General features: G+C 39.3%; 1 protein-coding gene across 3 annotated transcripts in view; it reads right to left on the minus strand.

The window, feature by feature from the left end:
- Window positions 1-18,985, minus strand: part of ANO10 (anoctamin 10) — a 125,917-nt gene that overhangs the window by 26,677 nt on the left and 80,255 nt on the right. For all 3 annotated transcript variants that reach the window (XM_065832814.2, XM_065832815.2, XM_065832816.2), the window contains exon 12: window positions 16,886-17,002. In XM_065832814.2, the coding sequence (XP_065688886.1) occupies window positions 16,886-17,002 (117 nt within the window). The remainder of the gene's footprint in view (window positions 1-16,885; window positions 17,003-18,985) is intronic.

Raw genomic sequence — 18,985 nt, forward strand, 5'->3', positions numbered from 1 at the left:
GTGCTGGACTCTCTCCAGCAGTTCCTTGTCCTTCTGGAACTGAGGGGCCCAGAACTGGACAAAATATTCCAGGTGTGGTCTCACCAGGGCAGAGTAGAGGGGAAGGAGAACCTCTCTTGACCTACTAACCACCCCCCTTCTAATACACCCCAGGATGCCATTGGCCTTCCTGGCCACAGGGCACAGTGCTGGCTCATGGTCATCCTGCTGTCCACCAGGACTCCCAGGTCCCTTTCCCCTATGCTGTTCTCTAATAGGTCATTCCCTAACTTATACTGGACCCTGGGGTTGTTCCTGCACCGATGCAAGACTCTACACTTGCCCTTGTTATATTTCATTAAATTTTTCCCCGCCCAACTCTCCAGCCTGTCCAGGTCTCGTTGGATGGCAGCACAGCCTTCTGGTGTGTCAGCCACTCCTCCCAGCTTGGTGTCATCAGCAAACTTGCTGATAGTACACTCTATTCCCTCATCCAAGTCATTGATGAATATATTGAATAATACAGGCCCCAGTACTGACCCCTGAGGCACTCCACTAGATACAGGCCTCCAACCAGACTCCGCCACACTGACCACGACTCTCTGGCTTCTTCCCTTCAGCCAGTTTGCAGATCACCTCACTACCCGATCATTCAGATCACACTTCCTCAGTTTAGCTGTAAGGATGCTGTGGGAGACTGTGTCAAATGCTTTACTGAAGTCAAGACAGACCACATCTACTGCTTTGCCATCATCCATCCACCTAGTTACATCCTCATAAAAGGCTATGAGGTTGGTTAAGTATGACTTCCCCTTGGTGAAGCCATGTTGACTGCCCCTAATGACCCTCTTATCCTTGATATGCCTTGAGATGGCACCAAGGATAAGCTGTTCCATCACTTTCCCAGGGATGGAAGTGAGGCTGACCAGTCTATAGTTACCTGGATCTTCCTTCTTGCCCTTTTTGAAGACTGGAGTGACATTTGCTTTCCTATAGTCCTCAGGCACCTCTCCCATTTCCCAAGACTTGGCAAAGATGATGGAGAGTGGTCCAGCAATGACCTCAGTCAGCTCCCTCAGCACCTGCGGGTGCATCCCATCCGGACCCATGGATTTATGAATGTCCAGATTACTTAACTGGTCCCTAACCCAGTCCTCATCAACCAAGGCAGAGTCCTGCATTCTCCTGACTTGTTCTGGAGCTGCAGCGGTATGGGGCTCCTTAGGACAGCTTCTGGCAGAGTAGACAGAGACAAAGAAGGCATTCAGTAACTCTACCTTCTCTGTATCTTCTGTCACCAGGGCACCCACCTGGAGAAGGAACAAGCAGCTTCCCGTTTCTTTATCAATAATGAAGCAGTAAGAAATAAACTCTGTTGAGGCAAAGAATTAGAGTGCAGGATAAGATGAACGTTGGCTATACATCTTGAGGAACAACCTATTACTTATTACAACATGTAAATAATTATTCTTCTTTAAATAACTGCCCAAAGAGATCCCACTTCAAGAGACTGGCAATGAGTTACCATATGGACAGAAGATATGTGTGAAATGTTCTGTTCAACCAGAACAGGGACTGCAGGGACTGAAGGGTGGCTTCATGGGGCAATCTCCCAGACACAGGAAACCAGAAACAAGGTTTTCTTCAAGGAAATGACACAAAACTCAGTCTGCACTATCAAAGCAAAAAGGAGTGGCTCACAGACCAGTCAATGAGATCCTAGCAGTTGTGAGGTAACAGAACATGTTTTATGGCACTAAAGCAGGAAAATGGGCTGCAGCAACTTCTGCCAAATGTTTCCTTATAGAGTTAAGGGAAATCTGTGATTGCTCTAGGACCAGCCAACAGACCGAAACAGGAGAGCGCTCTTCACAGGAGGTTGGTGATTAACATTAGACTGCTAACAGACAGAATTTCCTTCAATTTACTTAGCAAGTCAGTCTACAGAAAATTTTGTTCTTTGTTTCATGAACAAGAAGGTTCTGACCTATAGCTGAACTGCCCTCAAGTTCTGGCAATGAATTGTATTAACTCGACTGTGACATGTCAGAAGCCACCACACTGGATAAAAATGCAGATCCTGACTGCAATTCTGTGAAACAGGATCAGGCAGAGGAGGTAACAGTGCTATAGGTTGGACTTACATATTAGGAAAGTATACAATTATAGCACAATCTGTATCATGATAGTGGAGCCTTAGGAATATCCTTTTTTCTTAGGATTTTCAAGACCAGTGTGATTGCAGGATATCACATCCAAGAGATGTCTTTAATAAAACCTGTGTTCAGTTTAGTTAGATGTTTGACAGGTACAGAAGCTTCAGTTTAATGTGGTGTTGAATACCCCAAGTCCAAAGCGAAGCGTTTCTGCTCCTGGTTTGTTTGGACAGTGACCATCATAGCACTCTGTCAGCATGTGGCCTCTGGAACCCACGGAGAGGACATCATCTGTGTTCCAGAACACCTGGATGAAAACACGCTCCTTGCAAAGACCTCATGCCATTTGTATGAAGGTATTCTGTCATCTCCCCCACCTGGGAGTGAGTGTTTTGAGAGGAAGCTGAGGGATGAAAAGGAGTGCTCATTCACAAAGCTGAATTCAATCCTTCCAAATAACTTAAAGAAAAGAGGACATCTTGTAGAACTATCATCCATTATAGTTACTAAAAACAAGGATTTCAACCATTTAACCTGCAATATAAATAAAATCTGGCACACTGTCAAGAAGGTGCTGCAGCTATCTGACCAAAGCATGACAAGTGGAGCTCTCACTGCTACCATTTAAATCTGCTTCAGAGGGTAGAAAAGGTTCATTGTCATCAAGCACCTTTTGGTCTTGATCTTAAACTGTGATGGATTAAAAAGGCCTCAGCAGATTTTCCCCCACCTTTCTTTTTTTCCTCCTAGAGAACGATCCATGCTTCTGTTTGCAAGGGAACTGCAATTAGATCTACAGATTTTATTAGCAATATCCAGAAAAGCCACCAAAAGCTGAGCTGCAATTCTTTCTTTTTCCAAATGCGAAGAAATGCTTATTCGGACTGTATATAAACAGAAGGTCCTTCCTGCTGGGCCTAAAAACTCCCCATTATATCAAATATGGTATTGAAACACACTCCACTGCAATACAAGCTTTTGTATATGATCTGCTCTTCTAAACTGATTCTCACTTAGTCAAAATAAAATTCAACTCATTTCTTATGGGCATTTGATTTTGTTCTTCTTGCAAATCCTTCCATTACTTCCGAGTGTACTCACATACATAATCTCATGCAAACACGCTGCCACTGCTGCAGAATTAATGCAGATGCCCATTTTCCGAGTGTGCTGCCTGTGTTTCTGGGCTGGTTTCGGGCAGGCGGTGGTTGTTTTTGGAAGAGCAGCCGCTGACCCGGAGCACCAGGGAGCACTTATGCAACGTGCTTATACACCTTACGTAACCTCCATATACTGTGACAGCCAAACCATCTCCCGGATACATCTGACTATCTGACAGCTCTTCCTCTCCAACTCTCTCACTATCCGGCTTTTAAGGAGATATTTTAAAAAACTGCTAACGCAATCCTTCTCCCCTGCTTCCCCCCAATCTCCCCAGATTACAGACACTGACAGCATCACGCGAGATACCAGCACAAGCAGATGAGGTCTCTTGGGTTTTTTTTTGACATTTCCACATATATCCTCTGCAAGTAAACCCAACTTTAGAAAAATCGCATTGTGCACGCACTACAGCCACTGCTTCACAGCAACAGAAACCCCTGTCTTTACAAATGTTTCTTCTCATTCCTCAATAACCGAATCTTTAGCTGAATGGATGGCAAGTATTAGCCAAGGGCATTTGCTGAGGAGCAAAGGAAAGGAAATTTGTTGTGCAGGACTCATCGACTTAAAAAGAAAGCTAAAACTTTTGAGGAAATCTTGTGAAAAAACAATTCTTATTAATTGAGTTATTTTTCTGAGCTGATCTCAATGCAAGGAGAAACAAGGCATTTTGCTCTTAAAGAAATTAGTTCTATTTATCTTTTCTAGAATAGTTACACAGTACATAATATTTTCTTTTCAACTATGTTAGCTTATAATTTTTTCTAGCTTGCAGAAAACAGTATTTGTAAAATAAAGTCTTGCAGAAAACTTTAAAAGTGTAAATGACTTGAATTCATACATTCTGGTCAATAAAAATTTTAACTCCTAGCACACTGTTGCAACAGAACACCCCTATTTTGCGCCAGTATTATTATACTGACATTGGCAGAATACAAAAAGCATAGGTAATATTGTAAGTGTAATACAACTAGCATTCTTCTTAAGTGCTGTAAGAAAGTAGAATCACTATGTTGTTCTTGCCATTGAACATGGGACCTTAATTGTGAGATATCCTCTCTTTAACCTTGTCAACAAAAAAACACAACACAGAATTTTAGAAGAATTTAAAAAGCAGCTTTTACCAGTTGCAAGCCTAGAAACACAGTCAGAGGATACAAGATAATTTGACCTAAAAAAGATAAGAGGCTTTGGGCATTAAAGCAGACTCTCAAATGTTTATCTTAGTGCAACAGTTTTGCCCTCAAAGCTACCCAGTATGATTAGTATTTTCTGGAAAACGTGCACACAATACACGAGTAGAAAGACAGTAACTTTTAAATGCATCTACTCCAGAGAAAGCAGCTGCCTACATTCAGCTGAACTTTTAAGAAAATGCCTGTTGTAACTATAAAGGTGCCTTTAAGAAAACAAATAAGGGCATACAGTAGTTACAAAAGAAAGATGTAGCTCAACTGCTGCAGAAATCAGGCTACGCATTATGGAGCTGCTGGGCAGAAACCCCCAAAGTGCAGGAAACCCCAAACAGAATGCGAAACGAATGTTTGACCCTTCTACACATAAATGCCTCTGATAAGAAAGCCTGTATAGCTAATTACTAGTACAGTATTTACTTTTAATTGTAATTAAATTTAAATTTTAGATGCACAGTACAATTTCCTGAGAGTCCCACATGAAAACAACTACATTTATTACGCAATATACAACTACTCCTCATTGTCTTCTAAAAAGTTAACAGAGTTTGGAAGATGGACTTTTCAGTGTCCCAGTCCCAAGTGACAGAAATGATCTTTGCTGTTGTAAGAAACCAAACAACGTCACTTGCTATGTTGCCGTATAACTTCCCAGTGTACTTTAAAGACATAAATGGCCATGAAATCAACCACCAACTCCTGCATAGTTCATCTAATGACAACTACCAAACTGACAGTTCTCAGACTTCTCAGGTTTTTGCCAGATTAAACAATTTTCCATGAGAAAAGGACAGGAAAGTACACTGAGCACCTAATATAACCCCTGTGGTGGTAAGGAACAGATTAGGTAAAATGATTCATGTACCATCCCATAATTGGAGAAACTACAGGAACCTTGCCAACTTGAATCTTCCCAGATTTGGTAATCAGTCTGGCAATCGTTGTGTCAGAAAAGTGTTAACCTGGCCTCCAAGAAAGAGGACTCTGCACCAATTTACATTATTTGGCCATCTATACACAAACAGAGGAAAGGAGTCAGCTAAAGCCCTGAAGCACATGATTTGATTACACTAATTGTCTTAAAGCAAATTTGCAAGCATTATTAACAAGCCTAAAGCAAACCAGGCCATCATATTTTCCACAAAGCCCATAAAATAAAACTAAGAAAACTCAAATTCACAGATTCCAGAAGCTAAAAGGACCTCCTTGATAGCTCAGCCAAATACCTCTTCTCATATGAAAAGCTAATAATTTTTTCCACCAAACCTGATTAGAATACATGAAGACATCTGCAAACAATCAGTTCATGTTCTTAGCACTGAGAATAATGAGTTGTAGCGCTTCTTGCCGAAGGACACTGTGGATCCTAAAGCTAAAAATGGTTCAAAGGGACACAGAACGCCACCATGGAATAAAAAAGTCACTTAATATTACCAAATACAAAGAAACTGTATCTGGCTTAGAAAAATCAGAGCTAAAAAGGACTGGAAGGTAGGAGAGCTTTAGGAGGAGGCACAACACCTACTTGTCATGCTGTCCTGCTCTTTCCTAGACATCTGCTTGTGGCTGCTGGTAGACGTGGCGTACCAACATTCACCTGTTTTCACAGATACAGAATTGTGCCTGCTTTATGTAACGACTAATTGCAGCCACTAGGCCGCATTACTAATACTACTGATATTGGAAAAAAAAGCTTATAAATGGACCTGTGGTAGATACAAATTTCTTCCCACACACACATCTTAAATGTGCACTACATTACATTACTATTACAGCCTTATCCCTGCAGACTTGCCCATCTTAATCTCCTGCATTCTTGGCATGGCACCACAGCTCCTTTCTAATTTCCCAATCTTACATACCAGACTAAAAGAGGCCAAAATCAAGTTTCTTTGGGAAACAGGAGTGCTACCAGTCCCTCCCTAAGGGAACTGGCAGGTTGCTCTGGTGAGACATACACACAAAATGCAGAGAAAAGAAAGCTAAAACTGCTTTGTGACTGACACCCCACACCTGCATCCAAGCTCAGTGACTCAACACAGGGATGTGGTCCTGTTGCCTGATCTGGAACGGGGTGAAAAGGGGACTCCATCTCCCTTCCCCTCCACATGCAGCAGCTGCCTCTGCTCCTTCCTTAGGAACTGGACACCCTGTCATGCTCTGTTACGGGATCAAAGTTTCTAAGGTCCCTCATTGTTTACCAGTCTCATTGCAGTCGAGTAGTGCCCATCATTGAACAACATATCTCCACATGGTTACACAATACTTAGTGAAAATACGACTTTCCTCTTTTATAATACCTATGAAATGCACAGACTAAATTTTGCTGATGCTGTCCCACCATGTGTGTATTTTCCATTTGGAGTTAAAGCACCTGCATCTCTATTAACGACAGAGCTGGGGCTTATTGTTTGTACCCATGAATGGCATGTTTTCACAAAGAACAGCTCACATACAATTCAGTGTGTCCCAGAAAAAAAATAATGAATTTTGTTTATTGTAATCTTCCAAAGCAAGTAGGAAAAAAACCCCAAAATCTCTCCGACAAAGTGTCATTCTGAGGGAAGTATTTATGTTAAAAATATGACCTTCCTTACTCTACACAGAGCTTCAGCTATATCCCCAGCTCAACATGGGGATGTTGGACTGGATGATCTCTAGTGGTCCCTTCCAACCTACGCCAGTCTATGTTTCTATGAAATCACCAGCTCTCAAAGGTCACATTTAAACATAGTCTCTAAGTATCAGTCTGGGTAGAAGGCAAAAATATTTACGACATCATAGCAAAGTTCTTTATATTATGGATACAGTAAGTTTTAGAAAATGTGCGTTGACACAGAATGGGTATTTGCTAATTATGAACAAGTGGGTGTTCTCTGTTCTGATACAATGGAGATACCTACGTCAGACATTATTAATTTTAAACTAACACAGATGAACATATGTAGAGTTTATAGAAGCTTTCTGATGCATTGGAGTTAAAACAAATAAACACACCTTTGTTGGACCGAGCTGCTTCACATCCATCTGTTCACTTGGATGGTTTTCATCAGCACAAACTGTACTACATTCATATTTGTGAATTACCACAAATTTTGAGAAGCAGCAAAAGAGAGGAAGTGGACAAAACTGAGCTGCCAAATAGCATGCATAAATTACAAGAATGTAAATGAAATACGAATTGATAACTTGTTCTAGAAAATTACAAGTGGCAGAAAAACTCTAAGCCAAAACCCCAATGCTGCCACATGTTGCTTAGCTTGTGGGACCTCAGTGGCTAACAGGGGACAGTAATTTGACTAAGACTCAATCACTTGCACTGCCTGCCAGGCAAGTGTCCCCCATACAAGACACCTCAAGAGCTGGGTGCATTCAAACCATGCAGGATGGGGTCCAGCCTGTGATGGTCAAGGGACAGGTCTCAGGAACAAAAGGTCCTTTATCAGATTGAATCTCAAGCCATAGTTGCAGCAGAAAGTATCAGGAAAGACAACGCTGGGAGTGAATTCAGTAGAGGACAGATCAAAATGTCTGTAGAGAACATGTCCCTTACTCTGCAACACAGTCCTTAACTGGACTGACAGATTTTGCTGTCTCTTGTGAATTAAGCAAAAATGTTCCTTATCTGTGTATACACTGTTGGCAGTGTTTATGCTCTACTTATTTGTACATATCTCTGTAAAAAAAGCTGTGGCCCACCTCTAAAAACTTAGATCTTCAGGTCAACAACAGAGACTGAAAAATAGGGAAAATAATATAGAATGACATAACAAGTACTATTTTTTATCCTGTCTTTTGAAAATCACCTATCTCAATACATATCAACTCTATAGATGCTGGGGAAAGGTACAGAATTTGAAAGTGCAAGAAGCAATGGTCCATTAAACCACCTTTACAGAGTACTCCACAACGAGAGTTTGAAAACCACTTATGTAAGGAATACTCTGACATACAAAAAGCATGTGCTACTTAAGTCACATATATAACATATTGAAGTATTCATGCACACCGTGAAATTTAAACAAAATTTATACATAAAAAACATTTATTTTTCTTTTTATGTTCTTCAGACAAGCAATTACATCTCATTTCAGAACAAAAACTATCAATCCATACATATCACAAGGACTTGCCTATTTGGCATGTGTCTTACCTGCCTCACTGAAATGACAGATACATATCAGAGTGCTGTCTCCCATACAACAAAATGTATGAATACTCAAGGCAGCACCAGTAGGCACACAGATTTTTTGTTTGATACCTGTTCTTAGAATCACCACGATCAGGTTGCACAGCATGTGCAAAGACCCACTCACGGTGCAAGTGTCATCACTAGTGACACGTGGACATGAACCCACTTTTACATTTTTGTCTCTTTTCTCAGGAATTCTGTGGGTTTCTGCTCTTTTGATCTCCAGCTAGTCTCAGAAAGAGTTCTCCCTGTAGCCAGGATGACATAAAAGCCATCTTATTAAAAAAAAAAAAAAAAAAAAGAAGTATATTTTCTTTACAGTGTGTGTATGGGGGGATAATCAGGTAATAATCAAATATCTAAAATTTGACTGAAATCATCTGAAAAGTTGAGATATATCCTATTTGCTGTTTTCCTGCTCATAGAGAAAGCTTTCCAGAGTCAAGTTTAATTACTTTGATTAAACTAGCATTTCTTTTAAAGGCTTTTTGTTCTCACTGGGATCTTTTAATGTGGCATAGGGTAAAGGATATTTAAAATGTGATACGTGTGTAGAAGTGCACAGCTGCTTACAACAAATACTACATCACCAAGTGCTATTCAGTTCTATAAAGAAAGTGTAAGTGTAATCTTTAGGGATTCTTTTCTTTTGAAGGAATTGTAATGAGACACGAGATTCATTTTTTTTCCCTCCCTCTATTCCTTCACCTTCTCAGTAACAGATGCAACCATTATTTAGAAGTCTGTAACTACAGAGACAAGAATGTCCTGTTGAAAGCTGGTTACCAGAGTTGTTGAAATCAGATCTCACTGGGAACTTTACTCTCATTTGTATGGGAAGTGGAATAGCCTTTTCCCTTGTATTCAAACCAGTTCACATATAATTGGGATCCCCTCTGCGTTCTGAAACTATGAAAGTCTGATGTAGCTGCAATATTCTTACAGTAGGAACAATTTTAACCTAGTTTTTATCCTATGGCTTTACTTCAAGTTTCCTTGTTGAGATCATATCTTGTCAATGATCTGGGATGTCAGGCAAAAACAAGGGACTGAACTGATCGATGTTCATTCTACCACCAGACTCTAGGTCAGGATTTGGGAAAGGTAAAGCAGGTTATTTTTCCAGGGGGACTTTGCTCTTACAGAAACATGTCTCAATGGACTGTTTACCCCTGGCAACAGTCATGAAGAACAAATGGATTGTTAGGAAAGACAATTACACCTGCTGGGAAGTCGGTGCATTGCTTATTTTTGTTCCAATTAAGAGCATGCAAAAGTATCACTTACCATCACATTATACTCCTATCTATTTAAAAGTTTATATTTATACTGTTAGCTCTCAGGGGTCCCACATTTAAAAGTTTAACTCGTCTGCAAACAGTCTTGGTGTCACCTCACCTTCAGTTAAAACATCACAGTAGGAGACACAAAAACCTTCTTCCCAAATGAATGGCTTTACTTTTTTTCTTAAAGGATCATAATTTATTTTGGTTTTGCTAACACTTTTATATCGAAAGTAGTTTTCAAAAACATACTCTCAAGAAAGGCCCAGCATTGAAGGAATTCTTGTTTAAAGTACGCTGGCAAAACTATGTTTGAACTCAATATGTTCTCCTGAGACTGGGTGCAAGTCTTTATTTGCTTAAAAAACTGTGTTATGAAAGTACAATGAATCCTACGTGCATTGTATCCCCACTGCTACCAAACACATGCAAATGTTATATTGACATGTCTGAAAGCATTCTGACTATTGACCAGGGAAAAACTGCATTTGAAAAGTCGAATTAACAAGTTTGAACTCTTAAAATAAAAAACCTACAGCAAACAAGAATGATTAGTAATGATGCTATTTTAACCTAACCTAAGAGTTATGTCTGATTACACAAACCAGCAGAGTCTATCAAAAAAAGTGCAGCCATACACTGATACTGAAAAAAATAAGTTTTGGTAAAAATACTTTGTTCTTTAGAAACAACATTATTTTTAAGGAATTTTTTTTGGTCAAAACATAAAGCAAGTGTTTTAATTCATTGCATTATGTTTTAACCTAAATTTAATGTTTGAGCTCTAGTTTCACCAGTCTCTCCTAAAGGCTGTTCTGCAAATCTTTGACTATTTGAACAAAACCTTTTCATTTCAGCTACTTGCCTTTCCGTCTGACTGCAGCTTTGTGTTTGTTCAGCATTGCCAGCAAGCACAGAATGAGCTGCTGGTTTTATTATCAGCGACGTTTTGAGGGTAGTCCTGAAGCTACAGGTAGTCCTTTTCTGAGCCCTCTAATTCTGGTAATTACAGCGCTGAATGAGGCAGGAATCCATTGCGTTTGCTTCAGCCTCACAAAAACTGTCTTCAGCTTCCATTTTACAAGATAAGTAAGCAGGATGTTAAGCAGTAATCACTCATGCTCTCCTAATGTTAAATGGTTAAACAAAAATTTTAAAAAAAGGATTCCGTTCTTTTCCTTCTCCCAGGAAAAAAAGAAGGGACATTTCTGAGGGTCCCTGCCGGTTCCAGCAGCTCTGTTGACCCACCACACCCATGGTCATCTTCAGAGACACATGACATGTTAGTAAACTGAAAATCTCTGCAAGAGCAACAGCTTGAATTGCTGCAAGGAGCAAACACAGATGTTGCCCAGCGCAGAAGACCCTTAAGTTATCAGTATCTCTTTGTTTTGCTCTAAGCTACAGGAAGCTGCTCTCAGCGAGGCTGAGCACTGTGACAGGACAGGGGCCAGATGGGCCAGCATACTCCAGCTCAGGGTCTTCCTTCTGGAAAGGACATCATTAGTGCTGGTGGGGAAATAGCAAGGTCCAGCCACTGCACTCAGCAACCAGAAAGCTTTTAAATTATTAGAGCTGCTGCAGTGCAGTGAATTGCAATGTTAAAACACTGAAATTACTCGAAGTAGAATGACTTATTGGAGAAAACAGCAAGTTTCACATGCCAGAATACCCACAGGAACAGCGAAAAAAGAGTTGAAATTTTCCATGTGGCCACACCTAGGCAAACAGACACCTGCCTCTTTCTGTCATTGTCTCTCCATCCCTTTCAAGAACAGTAATTAACACACTATTGTGTTTGAAGAAGGCTTTGGTCAACAAAAAAGATGCAGAGCGCAGTCACAGCATTCTCCAGTTCCTGCAGTTCCCGGAGGGGGAATGGAAACACAGGGGACTCATTTTCAGGAAATGGATGACATTGCTGGAAAAATCCTAGTGAATGTTGTACTCATGGTTGCTTTGGAAAATGTGTTATTCTGTTGGAAACCATTCAGAAGGAGCACTACTGACTTACAAACATTTAGCTCTCACTCTAAAGTGACTGAAGCAAATATTTATGGATATTCATACTATACCACCGCCACCAAACAGTTGTATGTAGATGGTACAACCACCATGGGAGATACTGAATGAAAGAACAAAAGGTCTTTCTCCACTTGGCCCAGGCTGAATGACTAGACAGCTTTATCTCGCTCAGAAAATAAATACACCAGGGAGAACAAAGGAGGCATATTCTCACAGCTGGTGTTCAATAAACTTGACCCTTTTCATTACTGGCAGTTGAGGAAGGATGACAACTGTCCATCAGCAGACCAGGCCCTTTGCTCACGAGCATATTATCTATCTGGAGTCTCTTTCTGGGGGAGCATTTAGAGATGGACACCACATATCCAACAGATGAACAGGCTTCTTCAGATAAAGCCCTGATAGGTTTCACTTGTCAGAAGGAAAAGGCATTCCTGTTAGAAGATAATGGCCAGCAATGGCTGTAACACCTTAAGAAAGGAAGCTAGAGCACAGGGATGATGGGATGTCTATAGATTAGATCCCCTTAGAGTAAGGGCTGGGTGTGGGGAGGGAACTGGGAAGGGATGCACAGAACAAAAACCCCTCCACATCTGCATTTCTGCTCCAGCTCTAAGATGGGTTTTGTTCCCCTGTAGTTCCTCTGAAAAAGCAAACTCTAGCATTAAAATTTATTTCTGTATTATTGCTACCAGGCCTATATTTATTCTGCTGAGATAGTGAAGGAGATACTATACAAAAAACATCTTTATCCATTTTATATAATTCAGATGTTTTTAATGCAAACGTACCATAAAAGGCACAAGCATTTTTACATCAACAAGCATTTGTTTTCAGAGCTAATTCTGATTCTGTCTAGATAGTTGCACTTTGTGAAAAGATTCACCATTCCTCACTATTTAAAACATCATTTTTCCTTGAAAAATGGATATTAGTTATACACCATGTTGGAGTTGCTACTCTCTGTATTTCATGCTCAGAAAACAATTGCAGGAAGCATTATTTCCTGCCAGCTGGTCCCTCATTTGCTTTGCCTGGGTCCAGCTTCAGTGCAGAAAGAAGGAATTAATCTCATGTTTGCCTGAATCAGAAGAAGATAATCCTGGGAAGATCTCATAATACCTGAAAACATGACTGTAATCTAGTCCACAAAATGCAAGTTAAGCTTTTTAATCTGTGGTTGCCTTGTGTTTCTGGAATTTAGACCTTTTACAAGGACAGACTGCTGACCCATCTCCAACCATGAGGGCCTTTTGTCTATTCATTAAACTTTGATCTGTCCAGAAGCTAAAATGTTTATCAGCATAGCTTTCACTGTCGCTGCCCAAAAATGCTAGATAGTGTCCTCACACTAGTTTTACAGCATCAGTCCTCACCTCCACTTTTGGTAATTCCTGAATCACTGAAGAATTAATTGGCTGTTCCCTTGCTGCTTGCAGGTGCACCTGTATTTGGTCTCTCTTCCTTAAAATAACAACTAGACAGAAGAGCACGACATGATTCTGCGCTTGCAAGAAACAGACCCAACAGAGCAGAGTACTGCAAAGCAGCGAGGGGGCTCTCAGGCACCTCACCACCCTTTACTAGCTAGCTGTTTCACTAAGGACCACGATGCTCACCAGAAAAGGGTCCATCAGATAGTACCCACTTCTAGTTGCCCAGCATCCACGTTTCCTTCTGGGTGACAAAGCAACAGACAGCACTGAGGGAGTGTTAATGTCATCACTCCTGCTAAAAATCCTTCTAAAAATCTTAATCCATATTCTCTTTAGTTTATTTTCTGCCCTCAGCTATACCTTAAAACAGAGTCTAACCAGCTTCCTCTACCGTTCTTTACACTGAAGGACATCAGGGAAGTCTGAAGCAAAGTCTACAGATGTAGCATATTCCCCAAACTGGATTCAGAGTCTTGAGTTATGTCAACAAACTCTGTTATGACACTTTGTGTGTATTTTCAGAATAGATCAAATTATTATGACCCATTCAACAGTCCACTCCCTTTCAACAGTCTTAACACAACAACCTATGTCAAGAAGCGTTTAAAAGGAACATTTCGGAACTTCAGAAAACCCTTTCTTAGAGTTTTGCCTCTTTAAAACAAGACTGTCATTCCAGTGTCTTTTTTTTTAATTATGGCGTTTTTCACTGTATAGAAGGTTTTAACTAGCTCTAATGTTGATCAGTCATCTCTATTAGGGAGCTGAGACACTAAAAACCCTTTCAAATAGACACTAACTCAGTGTCTATGGATTTGAACACTGAATAGTTACAGTCCCACTGCACCAGGTTAAAAAGCAATTAGCTTGGCATTAATGAAAATGTAAAGGTGCTCACACTGTCTAAAGTTAAGGATCCCAAGCATAATCAATACAACTGTTCAAAGCAGCTGTATTAGGAGATGTTCTCTCCATGCATTATGTATGGAGCCTAATAATCTATTTTGGCATCTTAGAGGTTTACAGTCTGACAGTGTTAATATCCTTCTAATAGCTCCATCCCAAGACAGCAGTACTTTAAAAGCTCACATGGCAAAACACAACAGTATGCATGTCTGGACAGCATCAAGAGAGAAATGTGATGCATACTTGCACAAAAGTATATAAACCAGTTTCTCTGTAATATGTGATACCACAACACATTTGCCCCAGACTTTTATATTTGTTCCTGTTTTTTTGGTTTTTTGGTTTTTTGTTTTTTTTTTAAGAACAGTTGTTTTGGGGGGTTTTCTTGGTGTTGTTTGGTTTGTTTTTTGTTTTCTGTTTTCTTGAAAGATGTACAGTTTAAACTACTGTGATGACTCAGTAACAAGAGGAAAAACTTGAAAACATGCTTCTAAAATAAATGAACGCTTCGGTATCTTTTTGAACTGCCAACATATTAAATGCAGGTATTTTTCACTCAAAAAACTAAGGCACCAGAAAAAAAAGCCCAAATCTCAGTATGTTGATGGGATACATATCACAGTATCAATCAGAGGAAATCTAAAAAGGTGATGGTAGATACTTGTGTTTAAAGTACCTACCACAGCACCTAAAAAACAGCCAATATTCTTCCTGAATTCTGTAGGAAGACTCAAAGTATTAGGTAGAGAACTGCAAGGCTTCTGGTCATTATTTAAATTTAGATTTAGCTTCTACTACTGAATTAATGAAACAACCCTGAAGAACTGGAGATCGGACTTATATTATTGTAGGGAATGCGCAGATGCAAGGACAGGACATGAAGTCCTAACTGCTGATGTGCACACTCATTGAAAGAGACTCTGTATCTATCCCAGTTGGCACATTATAACCAAAGGTGACTGTATTCACTTGGGTTTAAGGTTCCAGTGGATGGCCTAGTTTTGCCTGTCTACAAAATGAAAACAGATAAGTAACAACTAAAACAGAAATGTAGTCCTGTTCCTTTTAATATTATCTAAAAAGTACATGAGATCCATGACTAGCTCCTGGTAACTTCACACTGACATACCAGAGAAAGGCAAAACAAAACTATCAGGCATTAGATTCAACTGCAATTTGGATTTCGTTTGTTATGTCTTATTATGAGAGACAGTGCTGACCTCAATAGCGATGTTCTAGCATCACACAAAACTGTGGGATCTTAACTAGAAAAGGCAGGCTATTGTTTACAGGCATAGTTTGCCCAGAATTAAGAGATCATTTTGTCACAGATGTTTTAGAGAGTAATCTCCAGTTCTACACAAAAACCACAGTATAGAGGAGGTTACAAGCCTGTGTCTGGTGCACACAAAGAATATGTTCATGTAAAACCATGTACTGCAGTGTAAAAATATCTAAGCTAAAAAGAAATAGGTGAGTCAGTCTCTGCAGCACCATGCTGGTCTGTTGGTTTGTTTGTGGCCTGGTTGTTTGTTTGTTTCCTTTTTTATATATACACTATCTTAGAAATCCTACCTAGCAGAGTACTCTCAGAAACTCCTAAAGTACGCTGCCATTGCAAAACCAGCTCTGTAGAATCCCTGTATCCTACCGAAGCTAAGCCAATTCTTCACCTCTTGCCATCTCCACCATACTCTTTATGGAATCATTTGTTTTCTGTACAAAAATCTGCTTCCTTATTTTCCTAAATTTCTTCGGAATGCATGCTGAGTATATTGTAAATTATACCTCATTTATGCAATAAACTGAGAATATTGTATGGACAGGAAAATAAGGCAACGTTACTTTTCCATCATACACAGTTCTCAAGCATTTTTCTAAAGTTCAGTCTGTTCATGCTTTCTGGTTACATAGGCGCTAAGTGATGGTATTTCAGCAATGAAAGAAATCCTAGTGTTGCAACAACAAATACCTCCAGGGGACGAAACTAGGTTCCATAGAGTCTAACATCCTTTAAAAGTGACAATATAAAGTTATGTTTGTATACACAAGGACAACAGACATTACAAGTTGCTACGCTACAAACCATGCCAAAAACTTCAAGCCATCTGAAAAGGAAAACCATTTTCCTCCCATACACTGATGGGTTGAAAGGACAGATGAATTGGTCAGAACTCCCAGTTCCCTGCTCCACTTCTTAAACAGTGATGGACTAAGAGAAAATGAAGCAGTATCTGAAATGCTACAGTTTACAACCCAATGGGTAGAGGTAAAGCAGCACTGTTTTCTGTTTATTTAATACCCTCTGCTGTACGCAGCACTGCTAGTGATGGTTCCACGCTCCACGCAGCCACCCCAGCTCTGCCACCACAACCTGCAGCGCAGAGGTGGAGCAGCCTCAGCGAGCTAATCATGATACAATGCAAACAAGAATTTCAAAGTCCACAGATTTACATATTTACCCACCTAAATCAAACGCGGAACCTCCCTAGTTTATCATTCCTTCAGACCAACGACACTTTTGACTGTTATGCATGTCAGGTGCTCTTACCTGTTGTTTGAGGGCCTCTAGAGATTCAAATTCCAACTTGGCCAGTTTTATCTGGATATCTCTTGGTTTATCCGGAATTACAAACGCCATGATAAACTTTATTGCCAGTAGCAAGTGCTAGAAAAAGAGTAAAAAGAAAAATATTGTTCTATAGAGTTTGAAGCACGGAGAGAACAGCATAATATTGATACTGTTGCCAGATTTAACTAATAGAGGTATAAACAATTATTTCTTGTGACATGTACAACATGGATAGCAGACTATAACCACACTAAGCCTCAGCTACTCTGTTTTTTTTTCAATTTACAGTCATTCATAATTTGATTATAAACACATGCAGTTTGTCTTATTTTCATAATAATCCTATTTTTAGTATGTACTATACATTTCTAATTCAATTTTCTATTTGTGATTCTAAATAAAAGAATGGCTTTTAAAACATATCACTGGTGCATAGAAATTAAATTGTGATACCTAGCACATATAATTCCACAGTGAAATTTTTACACATATACACACACATATAATTACATATAATTAGATGCAATTATAACAACATGCACATGTGCAAGCACACATGTGCACATGTCATGATACAAATGAAACGAGCACACTGTAAAAAATAGGAACCCAGAATTTCTGCATTAGAGCAGTTATTAAAAAGCATTCCTCAGAAAGCATTAGAACAAAAACAACAAAATTGTTAAAGAAATGGCACACTCATAAACAGAAAGTTTCCAGGAAATGGAGAATCATTCCACATAAATTATGACTAATTTGGCATCTTGTATCACAAAAGATTATACTCTTACTTAAAAGAAAACAAGCATGAAGTTCCATTGAACCCAGTCATTGAGCAGTCTTCAAATTTCACTTAAACATTCACCATTCCCCTCATCTCACCAAAACCAACTGTCAAACTGTTAAATCAGTGGTTTTGTTTCTTCATCTTTGTCGAATATAAATATCATCTCAAGCAGTGTCATTAAATCTCATTTTATCAAGGGCTGATCTAACACTATGCTGTATGTTTGCTTGCAGGAATTTGCTCCTATCTGAGAAAACCCTGACCAACATAAGACAACACTTAAATATATGTGCTTAACATTAAGTACGTGCTTAGGTTCTACTGACATGATGACACTCACAGACACGCTTAAATTTAGATTGCATATCCATATGACTAAGCAAATTTCCCTCAATGTTTATAAAATGGAAGAGATCAGTGCTGCTTTCTGAAATGGATTTTGTTGAGCTATATGATCTTGATGCACCTGAGCGTCTGAATAGCAAGATAATAGATCAAAAATCCCTGAGATTCTGGAATTATGTGAGCAAGAAGCTATTACAGCAAAACCACTACAGACTTCACAGGAGTGGTAGTGAAACTCTAAATGAGCCAGTTCCCATAAATAAGACAGACTTAAGAAATCAGATAATAGTAACAAATAAGAGAATAACAACAAAGAGCTGTAAGCGAAATTATTTTTCAAAATGTATTACAAAAGAAAATAGTCAGCAGGTCTAGGAAACAAACTGTCAGTACAAGGAACAATACTTTATTTAAAGAGGTGAAAGGAAGGCTGAAAATTAACGTAATGCTAATACATCATCAGCAAAAAGCTGAACACAGATTAAGAGGTTAATGAAGCCATTAGCATGTCCGCTGTGTAATTCAGTAGGCAATACCACATTGTTTTACTGTTGACATCACTTTTTAAAATATTCTCCCACTCACACAAATTTTGTTTTCCCACTCAACTCCATAGTGTCTGCTGCTAAGGAACTTTTATTGCAAAAAAATTAATAACAAACAATGTTGGTTTATGCTAGAAATACATAACAATAAAAGATGTCTCAGAGATAGAACTGGAGGGATCTCTTAAATGGAAAAAGGTAAAATGTTGAAGACAATAATATAAAATAAGACAAACAATACTCTTGTGCAGAAGAGAGTCATAAGGAATAATAAAATGAAGGGGAGTAACTAATCTACAGATAAAATTTTGGTTTGGAAAAAGGAAAATAAGGAGGGAGGGGGTTGTTAAGTCAGGTTACAAACCCAATCGTTATTTTTAACTGCACCCATTACAAGTTATG

The sequence above is a fragment of the Patagioenas fasciata genome, chromosome 2 (genome assembly GCF_037038585.1).
Source record: "Patagioenas fasciata isolate bPatFas1 chromosome 2, bPatFas1.hap1, whole genome shotgun sequence".
Classification (NCBI taxonomy): Eukaryota; Metazoa; Chordata; class Aves; order Columbiformes; family Columbidae; genus Patagioenas; species Patagioenas fasciata.